The sequence below is a fragment of the Phymastichus coffea genome, unplaced genomic scaffold (assembly GCF_024137745.1).
Source record: "Phymastichus coffea isolate CEN01 unplaced genomic scaffold, Cenicafe_Pcof_1.1 PCOF00180, whole genome shotgun sequence".
Taxonomy (NCBI): Eukaryota; Metazoa; Arthropoda; class Insecta; order Hymenoptera; family Eulophidae; genus Phymastichus; species Phymastichus coffea.
In genome coordinates this window covers 95,395-114,232 of record NW_026706991.1, presented here as the reverse complement: position 1 = coordinate 114,232, position 18,838 = coordinate 95,395, and the positions used below count along the sequence as shown (strand labels likewise).

Genomic DNA, 18,838 nt, shown 5'->3' with positions numbered 1-18,838 from the left:
GAAAAAACCATTGAATATATAGGTTTAAAATACGAAATGCAGTCATTTAATTAAATGCTAACTACAAACAGCTACTGTATTCAAATGAGAAGTTTAATACACATTGACACAGCGCTTTTGTGATTGAGGGATCAGTTCAACGTCGCTGGTCGACATGAAAAAAACAGTTGTGAAAACTAAGTATGGACGTATTCGGGGCTCGATTCAAAAGAGTATCGAGGGTTATAAGTACTATGCCTTCAAAGGAGTCCCATATGCGAAACCACCAATTGGTGATTTACGATTTAAGGTAATTATATTCAAATATTACAAAAGTTGATTTTTCAATATGCTGTGCGGAAAGTATGGCTTTACTGTGCACAATAACGTGCTCTCAAATTGTCACTTTGCACACGTTGTTTTGATAAATATCATACGTATATGTAATGACATATATTCGAGAATTATTCTTGTTTTGTGTGTGCCTTTCTATCCTTGCTCGGGCGTAAACCCGATTTAAATTCTTTTCTTTAGTAAACTAATATTTACTATAGGATCCGCAACCACCTGATGCATGGGAAGGAGTAAGAGATGGAACTCAGTTTGGTCCTCCATGTGCTCAGTATGATCAACTTACTCGAACGTACATTGGCAGTGACGACTGTTTATATTTAAACATATATGTTAAAACGATCAATAAAAAAACTCTATTACCCGTTATGATGTGGATTCACGGTGGCGCTTTTACTTTTGGCTGTGGTGACGACATGTGCTATGGACCAGATTACTTGCTCAGAAAAAATATTATCTTGGTAACAATTAACTATAGGATCGGTGTATTTGGTAAAAAAATATAACTTTTTATTTTTTATTCAAGTACCGAAAATACTGAAATACTATTATTTTTGTATAATAACGCTCTTATTTGACAGGATTTTTAAACTTAGAAGATGAAGTTGCGCCAGGGAATCAAGGTTTCAAAGATCAAGTCATGGTTTTAAAATGGATAAACGAAAATATTGCAAATTTCGGAGGAGATTCAAACAATGTGACTGTTTTTGGTGAAAGTTCAGGTGGAGCATCGGCTAATTATTTAGCATTATCACAAATGTCGAGGGGTATTGTAATGTATTCTTATAGATTATTACATGGAAATGGTAATAACATTATATCTGAATAATTGGTTTTCTTATATTATTTTATCGACAGGGTTGCTTCACAAAGCCATCTCTCAAAGTGGCGTAGCGTTTAATACGTGGGCATCAACACCAAACCCAAATAGCTATGCCTATAAACTATGTAAACTGCTAGGAAAAGAAACCAATGATGCAGCAGAAGTTGTCGAATATCTTAGAACTGTTGATTGCCTTAAGTTAGTCAAAATGACAGAAGAAATGCGAACTACAACGGTATAAATTTTTATTTTATAAATGTTATATTTGTATGAAAGTATATTAATATATTCAAATTTTAGGAAAGGTGGCAACTTTTGTATCCCTTTGGTCCAGGAGTTGATAATAAATCTAAAAACCCCTTTATGCCAATACCAATTGAAGAAGCTGCAAAAAATGGAATGAATATTCCCTACCTTTTAGGATACAATAACAGAGAAGGAATTTATTCTCTTTATTGTAAGAGCATATATTTTTATAAATGTATTAATTAAACTTAGAATTGAAAATTTTTACGTGTGTTCAGCTTTGAGAAAACACGATTTACAATTTTTCAACGAAGTAACGGATGAACTATTACATCCACATCTTGTGGAAGTGCTAAAAACGTTTAACATGAATCTATCGGATCTAAAGGCAATGTACGATTGGAAGAATGTGACTGAAGACAATTATACTGAAAAAATTGTTGATTTAATGACAGATATGTATATTGTCCAAGGATATCACGCGATGATTAAACTTTGTATACTCCAGAAACAAGCGCCTATTTACTTTTACAAATTCACATATGACCAAGGAATATCATTTACAAAACTTATACTTAATACAACAATGAGTGGTAATTAGAAAACTAAATTAAATACAATTCTAATTGTATAAAATATAATTATTTTCTTGTAGGTGCATCTCACTTTGACGAACTTCCATATCTTTTTAGTATGAAGCTTTATGAATTATTTAATATAGAATATCTACAAAAAGAAACTGTGGAATATAAACTTATGGAACGGATGACCGAGATGTGGACTAATTTTGCCAAAACAGGGTAATTTTTTATTTAACGAAGCGTATTTATTTTAGATTTCAAAAAATTCAATTCAATAACATTATTACGGTTTTTATAGTCAACCCACACCAAACATTACTAAGCTATTACCTACAAAATGGCCCCCAGTCACCAATCCCTCGTTAATTCGTTATTTGGACATTGGAAGCGAACTACATTTAAATGATATGGTGAATTTAGAACATCGTTTAACTCGGGGTAAATCTGTCATGAGTAAGATTTAAAAAATTACACATTAACATGATGGTCATTGAATAATAAATACATAAAAAAACTATAAAAATCTACTTAATAAATAACTAACATTCAAATCTACAAAAATGTTTTTTTATGTGATAGATAAATAGGCAAGTACAAAATACATACATACATACATACACACACATGCACACACGCACAAACACATCCAAGTATTGACTGGAAACTATGTTAATTGGAATAAATAAAAATGTTCATCTAAAACCTTCGTTTACCTTATTTAATGCATTTTGATTTGCCTAAATTTTTATTTTCGATTTTTATTTTGGAATTGTTTGTATGCTGGAGTACCTTATCAAATGAATACATTGAAAGATTTTTTGAGTAAAAAAAATAATAGTAATTATCACCATAGCCTTGAATCATTATAATGTTAAATATAATTTTATCTTATAACGCAAGCTTATTTCTGATAAAAATAAGTATTTGAGAAAAACTTAGTAAATCTTATTATATTATATTATACATATGTTAATGTAGTGTATTCATCTTGTATGCTTGTAATACTATAGACGGTTGCAAAATATTCCTTTTATGCTCTTGCCAAATAGGGTATTATTATTTTTAACGTTTTACAACTAAGAAATCTCAAAAGATAAAAATGAATGAAAACACCGGTATCGAGCATTATTCAGATCGTTTGCCAGCATTTAAGTTCTGAGATAAAAACGTCAAGAGTCAATACCCAGAATTGCAGTCATTTGGATAATGGTAACCAAATCTGAAAGACTTCAGTAATATAGTCAGTTTTACTTCTCGACTTCGACAGTGAATAACTAATACCATGGTCTACAAGGAAATACTGACGTCTAATGGTCGTTTGCGTGGAGCTGTCTTAAAAAATGTGGATGGGTTTGATTTTTGTGCATTTAAAGGAATTCCATACGCCAAACCGCCAGTCGGTGAATTGAGATTTCAAGTAAATAAAATTCAATTTTTCTTTTGTTAACTATACGAATCAAAGTGCATGTTACAAAATACTGACATAATTCGAGATTAATGTAACTAGCTATACGATTTTTGAAAACAGTGTTTATTTTTTTAGTTCAATATTATTATTACAGTAGGAAAAATCATAAATATATATTGATATTTTATCAATTTATTAAGATAAATTACAAAGCCAATGTGAAAGTTGACTCTTGATTAAGCTTAACAATTTATCTTATCAAATGTTTGTCTGTAGAATAAGCAAAAAAAGTTGAATATGCCTTAGATAAGTGCAAAAAATCAATAGAATTTAAATGATATATTATTTTTGTCACGTACATGTTTGAAACTTATAAATTATTTGAAAATTATTGCTGTGAAATTATATTACCATTTATATGGTAAAAGATGAGTCAGAAACGTCTAAGTCATCAATTCTACGACTTAAGTAAAAGTATTAATATCCATTAATTTTCGACTACATCGTGATAACGAGCTACGTTATGATACTTTTTATGGAAATTCAATAACCTTGTAATTTTATTCAAATACAAATTCCAACAAAGTGCACTCAGTTAACAATATTATTGCTAAAGCAAATTAATTTTTTAGGATCCAGTCCCGGCAGAAAAATGGCAAGGTATTCGAGATGCACTAGAATGCGGGCCAATGTGCGCTCAACATGAAATAGTAGCAAATATCACAGGTGGTTCAGAAGATTGTCTGTATCTTAATGTATATACAAAGTCTATTGAACCAAATATCCGTCGACCAGTTATGGTATGGATTCATGGAGGTGGATTTATTTTTGGATCAGGCAATGATGTATTTTATGGACCTGACTATTTCATGAAAAAAGACATAGTTTTGGTGACTATCAATTACCGTCTTGGAGTACTTGGTAAATAAAAATTAATTGTCATTTAGAAATCGCGTAGTTATTTTTCAACGTGCATGGATTCCGTTTTCAGGATTTCTAAATTTACAAGATGAAGTAGCCTCGGGAAATCAAGGTTTAAAAGATCAAATAATGGCGTTACGATGGGTACGCGACAACATTGCCAACTTTGGCGGAGATCCCGAGAACGTTACAATTTTTGGTGAAAGTGCAGGAGGTGCTTCTGTTCATTATTTAACTGTTTCACCTTTAGCTAAAGGTATTATCTATCGTTCTGATATAATAAGTCTAAATCTGCTATATGCGTTCAAGTAATATTATTTTTTTCTTTGTTATTTTAAATTTTTCTTTACTCACTGCTGCCTTTGTATGATAGTATTGACGTGAGTTTATAATCTACAGTATTTCATAGTATATAAAACTAAACCATAACTAGACATAAGTGTATTTAATAAGGCTAAATTACTTGACAGGTTTATTTCACAAAGCCATTTCACAGAGCGGAAGTATATTTAATCCTTGGGCATCAATACATGGAGATCCTAAGCTGGCTGTTTATAAACTATGTGAGCTGCTGGGTAAAAAGACTACAAATCATAAAGAAATAGTTCAGTTTTTACGGACAATCGACACTATGAGTTTAATTGAAGCGCAAGGAAAAATTATGTCAGAAGATGTAAATAAATAAATAAAAAAATTAATAAAAAAAAGAATAATTGAGTTTTTTTCAACATTATTTCTGTTCTTCTAGGTACAGAAGAAGACCTGTCCATTATTTGGCCCGGCAGTAGATAACAAATCTTCGAATCCTTTCCTACCTGTGCCCTTCAATATGGCTGCTCAAAAAGGTGCACACGTTCCCTATATGATTGGATACACTGATCGCGAGGGAACATTTTTCCACAAGAGTAAGTTTTTTTAAATCTATTCTTAAAACCAAATATTTATTTGTACATTTATTTTAGTTGCTGAAAAGTCATATGATTATGAAACTAGAGATAAGAATTTCGCAGAATTTTTACATCCTAATTGTGTAGAAATGTTGAAACATCATGATCTAACTGAAAATGATTTGAAAAAAATTTATTTTAAAAGTGAACGAATAACTCAAGAAAGATCTGAAAAGCTAATAGATATGCTTAGTGATCTTATGATAGTTCACGGAGTGCAAAAAGCAATTAAAATCCAAGCAGAGCATAATTCAGCACCTACCTATATGTACCAATTCACCTATGACAAAGGCTATAATTTTACGAAGTCCATGTTTAATTCCGATGTTTCGGGTAAGATAAATGTTATATCGTAAATTATATTATATCTATTAAGACTACATTACAATTTTTCTTCATTCTTCTAGGCGCTACGCATATGGACGACTTACTCTATCAATTCTCTATCAAAGTCTATGATAAGTTGAAATTAGAACCTTTTAAAAAAGATTCAAAAAACTACAGAGTAATGGAACAAATGATTGAACTGTGGACTAACTTTGCTAAATACGGGTAATTTTAATTGACAGTTCGTTTTTAACATCAAACATTTCTATTTTATTTTCATCTTTATTTCTATTTTCTAGGAGACCCACGCCTACCGTTTCGAAACTTGTACCTATCTATTGGCAACCCGTCATAGATGGTACGGTTTTACGATATCTGAATATAGGCGAAGAACTGCGGATGGAAAAAATGTTAAACATCGAAGAACGTTTTTCTAACTATAAAAATACAGCTAGAATGCTTTAATAAACCATTCTGGTAAAACTGTTTTATCATATATACCGATTGAATAAAATATCTATATCCTTATATCAATTTATTTACATAATAAAGCTGAATTATGAAAATACTCTTGTTTAATACAAATTATCAACTTACATCTTATTATGTGTTCAAATAAATATTCATAAACACTATGCGTACACATACTTGTACATCGACTACAACAAATATAGTCTGAACAAAATTAATTTGTTACCATTTCACTTTTAGATTTTAAATTAACAATAGATCAAACATTATTTACAAGCTCACATAGCAACATATCTATTTCATATTATTTTTACTTGAGGGCTCAAACTACTAAATAGTATCGAATTCAGTAACTGAAATTTCATGTGCATTGAGACGAATTATTATATTACTATCATTAATCACAATATTTTTTAACTATTCGACTTACTGATGATCTCCAATCGTGCTGTTGCCTCAGTTCTGCCCACGTCATTTTCCAGAGTCACCCTGTAGAGACCCGCATCTTCTAGAGTGACTTCAGCAATTTCAAGGATACGCACATCGTCCTTTTCCTTGACAGTAATGCGAGCAGTAGATGTGACCGGAGTTCCGTCCTTATCCCAAGTACACCATGGTAATGGATGGCCAGTTACAGCGCACTGGAAACGGATTGTTTCACCTTCTTCAGCTACGCGGTTGTGTGGTATCGTGTAAAATTTTGGCGGACAGAGCTTCGGCTTTCGAGGACGTAAACTACCAGGCGAGTCGATTCTTCTAGGTAGATTTATCGCCTTCAACTCGCGACCGCCTGCAACAGTCATTAGAATATTGCTTTTCAATTTAGATTTTTATAAGTGTTTTTGAAAATTGTGATTACATTAGTAGATTACAGAAACCTAAAGATTCTAATTCATATAGACCAAATAAAAGTGCATTTATTGAAAGGTTTGTCGAGAACTTCTCTATGGACCATGTTATCTCTCTATGGCCTTATTGGTAACGATAATAACTTTCCGATAAAAGTAAATATTAGTATTTAAATTTATAATCAATTTATACTATCTGGAGACATACGAAAACAGCTCTAAGTATTCAATAATAAGATTAATTATAATTTGCATGTGACCTTGTTCGAAAATATTTTCAGTAACAAATAATCTAAGAAATTTTCATTATTTCAAATTTAATAAATACAGTCATAAAATAATTGAAATGTTTTTTATCCGTTGAATATCATGGAAAAATAAGAATATCGTAATAATTGCAAATATGAAGAGCATGGTTGCAAACGTTTTGTTGTTTTTCAGTTTGAAACCATTTTTTTCTAAAGTAAAAACTGTTACGTATGAAAAGTTATCAGTCGCAAGCCAATGGCATAATGTTATCTTTGCAAAGAATAATCAGTTTTCTTCAGTCTGCTAACATAGTTAAACTATCAATTCTTAAAATCGTTTTCAAACGAATTAAAATTAGTGAATGTCAAATAATCGAGTAATGTTTTATACAACAATCGTCATCATCGAAAAGCTTCAAGGAAAGACTTATACAAATTTTTATAGTCTATTTATAAAATAATTTAAATTACGTTACGATGTATTTGCCATTTAAAATTTTGATCGTCGTATGCACAATGTGTAATCTATCGATGTCGTCATTATATGTATTTTTATCACGTGGCATGAGTATGAAATGGACAAAGCAAATGTCTTCAGTGTCGCATGCATTTTTGGATGAATATACCGATAATTTTAAGACATTTTCTGATATATTCAATGATGGAAATAGTCACAAATTAGCACTTTTAAAAGATTACAACGTCAAGGACGAAGCAGCACCAGTAACATGTAACTTAACAATACGGATACATAAATTCAATGGTCAAATAGACACCAAAACGTGTGACATTATTCCACCTTCTAAGGCTAACAAAAAACAGAAAGTATCCGTAGAAAAGATTCTGTTTCTGAAAAGTGACCGAGTTCTTATAACATGGAAAGTTATACACGGAATGACAGGTATGTAAAAAATAGTGAAATAAAAAAAATATGGTTCATCAATAGAAGTATTTATTTGCTTGTAAATATCCTACATAACTAAATAACGTATCTCTAAATAGACGTTAGTGAGATGGGAAAATGAGAATAAAATAAAATTTTCTTGATGCATTGTTGCACAAAAACTATTAAAAGTAATCATTTAGAAATAATCGGAATAACAAAATAACTAGAGTAATCCGTGAAAATGGATAAAAACTATTTCTATAGATTAATAATGTGATCACTTTTTATTGTTTTTTTTTGCAGGAGAACATACATTGCTCAAAGTCATTATTATTGATACGTGCGTATCCAGTAAATTCATCAATTTAAAGGTCGCCACGAATACCACACACAATATTGGTCGCAAATTTTACGAATTAATACGACTAGAAGATACTTTCGATGTGATCTACGAAAATTTTGAAATTTGCCCAAGAAGTTATTGCAAGTTAAGTTTCAATTATGACGGCGATGGAGTTGATAATAATTCTTTGCCATTTCTAAATAAATTTATTAAAGAAAATGAAACACTTTTTATCAACAGCATAAGCACAATGAAGACCGATTTAGGAATAGATGTTGTTTTGACTGGAAATAAAAATCAATTTACCTCGAATGGACGCGTTCGTGTTAAAGATGTTTATTCCCCAATTTTAGGGTGGATAGTAGTCAATGACCTGTTTTCCGACTATGTTTTTGTGTTTGATTATCAGGCTTATTCAAATGAAAATGGTTTCGCAACAATATGTTGGATACAACTTTTTAAAAACAAATTAGCCTGTAAAAGGCTTGACGACACTCATAAATCCGAAAGTCAGTCAGACAACATTCTTAAGGCAGAAATCGATCACTGGGATCGAATGCCGTGGATTTACAACACACGTGATGGAGAAATCATTTTGATCAATTTTGGATTCGAAAATGAAGATAAATTGATTTTTATCGACAAATTCATTTCAGATGGCAAATGTGAAAGGCTCATAAAAATTTATACTAAAAATGGCTCTTATCCTCAATATTACTCGTTATCAATAACTGATAAAAATCAATATTGTTTTTCTTTCATTATGTGGAGAACTAATACGAACAGAAAAAATAATTTTATAGTTTCATACACTTATGCATACGAATTTACTACGCAATGCATAGAAGTCCAAAATTTTGTCACGGCAGATGAAATAAAATGTGGAGCTGGGTATTTGTAAATTCTATTAAGAATAATAAACGAAACTAGATAATATAAATTATATCACAAACAATTAATGCAATTAAATAAATAACTATGGTCTGTTGAAAATTAAGCAGCAAGACTGAATAATATCCATTGTCATTTAGCTATACATCGATCATTATTATGGTTTAGTGACGAAATACTTTATTTTTTTGTTTTAAAATGTTATGGTAATAGGTCATCCATATAAAAGTGAGAATAAAAAAGCAAATATGATCTTGATGTTTTAAGCATCTGAGCGTAAGCAATTTCGGTTCGTCTTTTCGGTAACGTTAAAAATAAAATATTGTATGTACATAATTGAAATAATACTTGTAGAACCTTAGGATACTCTACAATTTAACACCAAAAACCTTAGCAGATCTGAATTTTTTTATAAATTTAATATGTAATTATGAATAACTAATAACTTTATATGTAAATGAATCAGGTATTACAATTTTTCCCTTTCTAAAAATTTTAATTGATAATAATATATATTTTCTCATAAAAGTTATTAAATATTAAATATAAGTAATATTCTAAATGATTCATTTTAATTCTTGTATTAAAAAAATATTTTATTTTCATTAATTTGATTAAAATCTAAATTCAAATATATAAAGCATGTACAGCGACTTAATAATTACAAATACTTGGTAAAATTATAAACTTTGTTAATTTATAAATAGAAAAATTGTTTGAAATCTGTTATACAAGCTACGAACTCAAAAAGGGCTTCCTTGACCGTAATACGCTGTACTAAGATATAGGTACTCGAATGCCACCTAGCGATAATATTTTTAAACTACTGTCGTATTTGAGCACTTAACTCAGTGCCGATCTAACTACACTGCACACTACATGGTTGTAGTGTTGTGAAAGCTAGTTTTACGTAGACGGCCATCGTGTTTGCGTTCAGCAATGGTTTAACAGCTGAGAACAACACAATTAATTGTATTTCTTGTTGCTTCCAAATACTACGTGCCACATACAAATAAGTTTTATTGTGTAATTTTGAGCACATCTTCCGTTCGAATGGATTATCTCCTCAGCAACGGCAAGGGGCATCCCGTTCTTAAATTAAAACAAGACAGCTGCTTTCCTTGTGTATATACGGAGTGTATCTTATTTCTCTCTCTCCACTTGCTTCACGCTTAAAGTAGTTACTTTCAAATTTGACTTGTTTTGAATTGTAAAATATTTTTTAATCGACAATTCATCTCATTACCATCGCAAATTCAAATGTAGTAATAAAATGGTACAGTACATTATATTTCTATAATTTAATGACTAAACTAACGTAAAATATTTAAAAAAGTAAAAACAAAATCTTGTACCTCTATCATCAACTTATACAAGAATGGTGCAATCCATGAACATAATGTGTTAGAATGTGTTAGCAGTGAATGAATAATGAAATCATGCATTCAATAACGTAACGTTTTATGTAAGAATAGTAAAAATTCAGATTTGTATAAAGTCTTAAAATTTGTAAAAAGAAATTGTTTCCTCTGTAATTGGTAAAAATTAATTGGTTTAATCATGAGTGATGAAACTATAAAAATTTATAATTCATGTGATTTTGAACGAATCACAAAAGGAGTTAAAGTGGTTCATAGTATAGAAGAAAAATCAGATGGAAAAGTAAATATAGACAAGTTAGACAATCATGTTGCATCAGCAATATTATCCTGCTCTTATTGCAATACTGTGTTTGAAAATAAAGTGGAGCAAAGGTTGCATTATAAACTTGATTGGCATCGGTATAATCTTAAACAACAACTCGAAGGTTTGAAACCAATATCTGAACATAATTTCAATATTTTAATTAAAAAAAATAATCATTCTTTGACTCAATGTGAAGTTTCTGTCAATACTACAAATCTGAACAAAAGAATAACAAACGAAAATAATGGATCAAATGATGAAATTGTATATCAGAGAAATGATGTAAAATTGAAAGAACCTATGTCAGAAATAAAAACAAATAATGAACAAATGGAAAATTGTGATGAAAGTGATAGTCCTGGAGTAGAAATAGAAAAAGATATTCTTTTATCAACTACTACTAGACAGTCGAAAATATTATTTGAAAATCAAGATGGCAATTTCTTTAGCATATATAATTGTTTATTATTACAAAAGAAAAAAACTGTGGCAGATGTCGATCACGACGCGATAGTACAAGTATTAACGAAAAAGGACAAATCATTGTGGACGATAATCATGGTTGGCAGTGGGCACTTCGCAGGAGCAGTATTTTCAGATGGCAGTGCGGTGATCCACAAGACTCTGCATGCCTACACAGTGAGAGCGAAGCAAGGTTCGGTTCAGCAATCTCGCGACAATCGATACTCTACTCACTGTCGGAGTGCTGGCGCGAGCTTGCGACGTGCTAATGAGGCTCATTTTATTCAGAAAGTACAGCAGTTGCTCAAGTCGTGGTCAGCTTGTTACTTAACAAACTCGTCTCTGATATTGTACAGAGCTGTCGGTCCTCACAATCGATTAATATTATTCGGTGGTAAAGATGCCCCATTAGACAAAACCGATTCGAGACTGAGGTCACTACCATTTCCTACTCGGAAGCCAACGTTCAAAGAAATTTGCCGAGTTTACGATTTACTCAATACCGTGGAAGTGTACAGTTCTGCCACTAGTTACGCCAATGATTCGCCAGCTGCTAAGCGGTTCTCTGTGCAAGCGAAACAAGTACGCGATTCTCCAACCAACAACAAATTAACGGATGACATTGCGACTGAAGAGGCCAAAGACAAGACTCAGCAATTAGAGATTTCCGTCGAAAGTCAAACGCCAACTTCTAAAAGAAGAAAGAACACACGAGTACGCGCGGAAGTTGCGAAACCTACGAAGAGCCAAAAGCGACGTCTGCCGGACATTGTAGCCAAATTAGCTGATATATCTTTGGAATCTGAATTTAACTTGCTCGAAGGTATGGATGATATTCAAGATCTGACGGAAAGTTCTATGTCGATAGATCTAAAAGATTGCTTGGAAGAGTTTGAAAATACGCCAGTTCCCAAGTCGAAGTCAAAGGCGAGAAGACATAAAAAATCTTCGCCAAGGACATCCAACAACTAATGATCTCATCCATAATAGAATGCATCTTTGCAGCTAGATTACATAAATAGTTCAAATCATTTACACTTGTTATTTTTTTGATTGTATTTAATTATACAATTTGTTGATATACTGAATAGTGCAGTGGCTGTAAATTATTCTTTGTAATATCTTGATTGACAATGAATGCGATTATTTGTTATAACAGAGGTGTGTTACATTTAATTTTTTGCAAACTGTTAAGTTTATCTGCTAAAATGTTTGTGTGGAGTAGACACAAGAACCATCTGCATAGTGAATTTTCATTTGTTCAAACAGTCGATGACACAAAGCGTTGTTTAAAATGAGACGAAAACAAAAAAATCTCGTAAAGAAATTAATGATTACATTATTAATTACTTGGTGCACTTCATAATTCGAGTTGTTGTTTAAAATTACACAAGTGGCTGCTGGAAATTTCACGTATCATTCACAATGTCAATATTCGCACATGAACGCATGAACATTACATAATTTTAACAAAATGATTCATGTGAATTCGATTTCTTGAGTTTCTAGTATTACTTATAAAATCAGGCATCCAAATATAAATACACATGTTTTTACGCGAAATAAAAAAGTATATTTTATATAATTTTATTTGCATTTTCGATGAATTTACTCAATATGAAGTATCTAGTAAATTACAAGTTGCGCATGAAAAAGCAGTTCCTAAACCAAATGGATACTTTCAAAGCTGAAGAACTTTATGAACAATGTATTGCCATAACGGCACTGTCCAATTTTCAAAATTCAGCTTAGTATGCTTTTACAGAGCCGTTCTATAAAATATTATTTTTAATTTGCGAATAATTTTTATAACGCGAAAATTTCTATGCGATTTTATGAAAGCCAGGTGATGATTTAAGGCCACTAACTGTGTATGATATAGCACAACGGCGCATAAGAATAGATAAACAGATAATCGGGGTACGACTCAAAGTATTCGTTATTTCGGAAATCATCGTTTACAAGTGGATCTAGAGGGCAACTCAACTGTTCTTTTACAAAGCCGTTTACATAATGTAAGTTCGCTGAATAACGTATATGCAAATAAAAATGTATTCGTAGCGAGTCGGTTGTTCGTGTGACTTTGCACGAGCGTTTAGACATTTTTTAATTTTAATTTTGAGAATTTGTGATTGCGCTTACAAGGGTGTCCTAAATTGTTGAAACTGTTTAAATATGCGATGTAAATATATTTTTCTTTGAAATAAATACATTGTTTTACATAAGCTGGTGTGAATTTTAACCTGTAATATAATACATGCACGCATCCCTTCTTCGACTAATAAGATCGTAATCACGTACTCACTTTAGATGCAGCCACGGAATGTCTCTTTCTGATTGACTTCAAAAAGTCTATTGTGAGTTTTGTAAGGAAATTGATAACATATATGGCTGGATTCAATTTTAAATTAATTTGTGTTACACTGAAAAAATAAAGGTAATTCTTCTTCAATTAAACAATTAAAAAAATTTGATTTTGTTGAGCAGCAGTAATAAAAATTGGAAGTTCTTAGAAATTCTTGAAGTTCTTCTATTTATAATTTTGTATGTGTCAGAAAATTAGAGCTACTAATAGGTCGTATCTAATAGAAAATACAACTGATCTAAATTATTCTATATAATATTAGTGTAGTATACTGCATTAATACTATATTAACATACTTGAGAGAGCATTGCATGAACTCCTGTCTTAAACAGTTACTACAATAATGGAAATATTGCTCTTCATTGTAGCTCTGTAATATTTTAAGGTACGTGCTTTTGTACAGTGTTGAATGGATCTTACTCTCTTTCAGAGATTTGTTTAAAATTCTAGCCGACAAAAATATACATTTTACCGGAAATAATTTCATTTTATGTGCTTTTATACACGGCTATCGCATTTGAATTTATAGGCTTATCTGATAGTATGAATATGACACGGCAAAAGTTTATATTACATCTGCACGAGTGTTTGCATAATAATACTTTCGAATGTCTATTCTACGAAATATTCATCGACAAAAATAAACATCTATTAGCTTTGTTAAGACTGTACGATATTCTGCAACAATATCCATATTCATCTCTTCTGACTGTAAGGATACCCACTTTCATGGGAAAATGGCTATTTAAAATATGCTCTGTTGATTCATTATCTGAAGATGATGATAACTGAATCTTTGCCGAAAGTGTTATAGGTATGTAATACATTTAATGTGATACAATGAAGGGAACGACAAAATAATAGGCAATTTAAACAGCTTTCAATTTTCTATTGTTTCATTGTTATTAATTAATGCAAGGTGAAATAGCGTTTAATTTTCAGATACTATTAGAGATGTTGTAAAAAAAACTCTAAATGCAAATTTTAAGCTACAAATCATACATATTTTAGTGTTTCAAAAAGCACGTCAATCCAGTGATTTTTTGACATGAAAGTTCAGGCTTTTACTCGGATTTTTCACAAAATAGTTTAGTTCGATATAGTTTTCAAAAATGAAGAAATTTGTCCAAAAGAAGTTTCGACCACAATGGAGAGGCACTCAGTACTTGCCCATTACCATTTTCAAAAACGTTTGTAGAAGAAAAAAATTCTACGTCCACAGTCTACACGATGTTTATTCACCTGTACTAGGTCGGATGAAAGCTGAGGGTCTTTACTATGATCGCGACGTTTACTTAAATTCTAGTGGTTTCGCAACACTTTGCTGGATTCAAACGCAACACAAATTTCTCTATGAGTGGCTCGATGGTACTCACAATAATAAGGATGATTCGGAGAATACGCTCGTAATAGAAAATAGAGAAGAAACTGCTATGCTTCGGATTGCTAACACTCATGGCCGCCAGATCATAGTAATAAAGCAAAAGCTTGAAGATAAACTTCTTCTTGTAGATGAAGTTAACAATCATGAAAAATGTGAAAGAATCATGAAAGTTATCTGTGAAGATTAACCTGTATATGTCGATCTATCAATCATATAGAATAGTCGAATTTGTTTTTCTTTTAATATTCACCATGTAGAGCGTAATATACAAGATGACGAACATGTCGAAGCACTCAGCTACATTACTAAATAGGCAAATGTTTCTAATGATGCTTACACGTGTGATGCATGACTTTATTGATATATATATGTATATATAAGTGATTCTACTTTTCTTTTTATTGATTCATATAAATTATGAATAACCACGTGCATTTATTAATTTTCTCTTTTTTCTTAAATAACAATAATTAAACAATCAAATGAAAGATAGAAAATCTACATTGTATTAATTGGCTATTCTTTTACTTGAATACTAGTGCCCGACCAGAGAGAATTGTCAATTTTGATCGAAGAATCAATATGAGAATCTTGGTTCTAAACGGCTTATAGATATGCTATTAAACTAATGACGACTAAAAATATTCAATGCGTTTTCCAGATTTCCACATAACAGCTTTTTGCCTTATAGACGATTGATAGAGTGGAGAAGTATTGCATACTATATAACTAATAATGGTTGTGAAAAGATTAATCTATGCCTGCAGCAATAATTAATTAGATTACAGAAAAGTCACCACCTGATTATATGAAATAATTAAGGAATGATGACTGTATTTGAGGTCACAATTTCGTACATCGTAAAGCTGGAATTTAATAAATTTGAAGTTTTACAATTTCCTAAGAAAATTCTTGTGAATAATCTAAGGAACTTGACAACGGATAACCTTGGAGTCATTCGTGCTATAATATATGGATTTTTATCTGACTTTGACTTGCAACATTATCTCGGCTTTTTTACAATTTTCAATACTGATATCCAACAAACTTTCACGCTACATGAATATTGCGCGGTGGAACATAAAGATAACCTTCGATACTTTCGTGCAAAATTTTGTCGCCGCAAAACAAATTGAAAATACTCAGTAATCTTATTTTTGGCGAGATTATCTTAGCAAGTACTCACGTGAAACATTCGGAGATAAGCTTCTGACAGGCGTAGATCTGGGTGTCGATCTCGGCGTTGAATTAGCAGACAAAAGCCCTTGAGGCCTAGTAAGAAGCGGCTGACTAAGGACATTTTCTTTGCCTTCGGGAACTGAAACGAAAATAAATCTGATTTATCGCAATGTTCATTATTTCTCAATTCAGCTCGAGGCAACTCATTGTCACGTCGCGTATCTCTCTCCCACACTGCCAGAATAATCAATTCGCGCGCCAGAGCAGCCCGACAAACAATAAAAATCAATTCGCAAGGCGCAAAGCGGAAGTTCTTTTTCATTCGATCGCGGGTAAGCTTAATTTGCAACGAAAGCAAGTCTGAATCATTAGCCGTTCTGCTTTGATTGGCATTCCATCGTTGCGCGGCGCGCGCGCTCGTAAGCTCTCTCGCGCGCACGTCAATTTGGAATGTTCATCACGCGCGTCCGTGCGTAAGAGGGCTCGCTTGGTGCCCCGTCCCAGCGCTACGGCTACAACTCATTAAATGTCCGCATGCCGACAGCTCGAGTCGCTTTGCGTTACAATGATTCGTCAAGAAAGTTCGTGGGAAAGTAAAAAAAAAACGTTCGCGCGGGCAGCACGTCGAGGGGAAACTTACCATCGACGACCAAGCAGGCAGAAGTGAATGCTTTGCCCAATTCGTTCGTAGCCACACACGTGTATTCTCCCTCGTCTTCTGGATAAACGTGCCGAATCGTGAGACTCGCAATTTCCCCATCGAAGTCCGACGAAAAGTCGCCGTCCAAAAGCAGAGGCTGCGTAACGACACCAGGGAAAACGCCGATATTACGTTTTCAGAAGCTGCACTCAAAGAAGCCGTATATTTACCTTGCCAGACTTTTCCCATCGAATATTAGGTGGTTCAGTTGGTGCGTAAACTTGACATTCGAGAGTGACCGCATCTCCATCGCAGCATCGGATATCCTTGAGTTCCTTTTTGATTATCGGAACGCTTATGACGTTACTAAATTTTAAAAAGGAATAACGCTGTCAGTGTTGAGTTGTTATTAATCGTCGAATTGTTCGATTGGACGAGGGGCGGATACTAACCCTTGCCTTACGCTGCTGTCCATGCTGTCACTCTTTCCCTGACCTAAAAGGGAAACGATTGAAATTTCATGTAAAATTAAATGCATTCAAACTGAAGTATCAAGAAACTCATGATAACACAAATAATAAATTCAGCCCGTACAGAATAACTTCAAATAATTCTCACTCGTAAACTTGGAATAAAATACCCGGCGGTGCAATTCCAATGAACTATTGCATAATAAATATCGAGTTATCGACCCAAGTATTACGCGATGAAAATGCACATGCCCGCGGTGTATACTAAATTTATTATCGTCGCAGTAGATGTAAAATTCTTCTGTATCGCAACGAATACATTACGGCAATCGTAAGTTTGTCGTATCTAAAGCCTTTGCGCGCATAATGAAACCTAACACCTTTGCGCCTGGCGATCGAATGAAAAAAATGTCCTCTTCCGTCGCTAAAGATATTGCTTAAAATAAAAAAAAAATAAAAACAGGCCGACTGGCGCCAGCTGTCGCGCATTCACAGTTCATTTATTCTAATTGCACACAGCGCTCGGCATATTTATTTATAAAATACGCGCACGGCAAATCGGTAGGAAAAAAAAAGAACGCTGAATGTTGTTGAAACAGACTTGAGCTATTAACGGTTCAATCGTTAGCAACGTTACTTTACCTTTGGCGTAAATCTGCAATGATATCACGGCCTTCGTCTCGCCATGCTCGTTCCTCGCGAGCACCGAATACGTACCCGTGAAGTCGAGCTTCGCATGAGGAATTTCCAAGGTATACTGCGGACCTGCACCGATGCGCCTAAAGTGTAGCGCGTCCCGGTAATAGTCAGGCTGCAATTAAACCCCAAAAGTCTCATGAATTTTCCTGAATTAACGAGCTTTTATAAAAAAAGGTCGGAACTAAGTGAACGAGTTTGTTACAGTTCTGAAGGAAAGTTTTGATGGTCGAACTAAACCGCAACAAAAGGATATTTTTCGAAAAAGAATATTTGTTATTGTAACGAGAGCATTTTAAAAAAAGTGTTTCCTAGAATCCTAAAATAAGTATTATATTTTTCGAAAAATTCGGCCAATTAAAAAATATATTGAATTCTCTTCAAGTATCCGTTCAAAGTATTCAGAAAGTATTCGAAAATTTTTTAATAAGGTATCTCGTTTGCCCACATAGAAAAAAGTATTGAAAATCCAACATAAGCTATTGTACGTTTATCATTATAATTTGGCGTTAGATAAGATCTTTTCCAAATGTGACCTACAATCACCGCGAGTTCGTATTCAGTTGGTGCACAGGCGTTTTGTATATCAGCAATGAATAGAGGACAATAAAGAAAAAATGTTAAATCGAGGCGTTACGAAATCTGGCTAGATTGCCAGAGGCATGTGCAAACTTTCTTCGATGACA

General features: G+C 32.6%; 4 protein-coding genes across 4 annotated transcripts in view; 3 read left to right on the top strand and 1 right to left on the bottom strand.

Moving 5' to 3' along the window:
• LOC131673498 (titin homolog) overlaps nucleotides 1–18,838 on the bottom strand; it is a 78,420-nt gene that overhangs the window by 29,434 nt on the left and 30,148 nt on the right. The window contains exons 22-27 of the mRNA XM_058951518.1: nucleotides 18,099–18,267; nucleotides 17,439–17,481; nucleotides 17,217–17,352; nucleotides 16,987–17,143; nucleotides 16,354–16,485; nucleotides 6,485–6,844 (exon numbers count right to left, since the gene is read on the bottom strand). Coding sequence (XP_058807501.1) covers nucleotides 6,485–6,844; nucleotides 16,354–16,485; nucleotides 16,987–17,143; nucleotides 17,217–17,352; nucleotides 17,439–17,481; nucleotides 18,099–18,267 — 997 coding nt within the window. The remainder of the gene's footprint in view (nucleotides 1–6,484; nucleotides 6,845–16,353; nucleotides 16,486–16,986; nucleotides 17,144–17,216; nucleotides 17,353–17,438; nucleotides 17,482–18,098; nucleotides 18,268–18,838) is intronic.
• On the top strand, nucleotides 93–6,474 carry LOC131673486 (esterase FE4-like). Its single transcript, XM_058951504.1, has 8 exons — nucleotides 93–289; nucleotides 4,021–4,309; nucleotides 4,380–4,565; nucleotides 4,780–4,982; nucleotides 5,058–5,214; nucleotides 5,272–5,589; nucleotides 5,664–5,808; nucleotides 5,883–6,474. Exons 1-8 carry the CDS (start codon nucleotides 155–157, stop codon nucleotides 6,046–6,048), a joined length of 1,599 nt encoding a protein of 532 aa, XP_058807487.1. The 5' UTR covers nucleotides 93–154; the 3' UTR covers nucleotides 6,049–6,474.
• Nucleotides 7,484–9,494, top strand: LOC131673487 (uncharacterized). The gene is made up of 2 exons (XM_058951505.1): nucleotides 7,484–8,051; nucleotides 8,340–9,494. The coding sequence occupies exons 1-2, from the start codon at nucleotides 7,628–7,630 to the stop codon at nucleotides 9,278–9,280; spliced, it is 1,365 nt and encodes a 454-aa protein (XP_058807488.1). The 5' UTR covers nucleotides 7,484–7,627; the 3' UTR covers nucleotides 9,281–9,494.
• Nucleotides 10,129–13,616, top strand: LOC131673485 (tRNA endonuclease ANKZF1-like). Its single transcript, XM_058951503.1, has one exon. It carries the CDS (start codon nucleotides 10,831–10,833, stop codon nucleotides 12,388–12,390), a length of 1,560 nt encoding a protein of 519 aa, XP_058807486.1. The 5' UTR covers nucleotides 10,129–10,830; the 3' UTR covers nucleotides 12,391–13,616.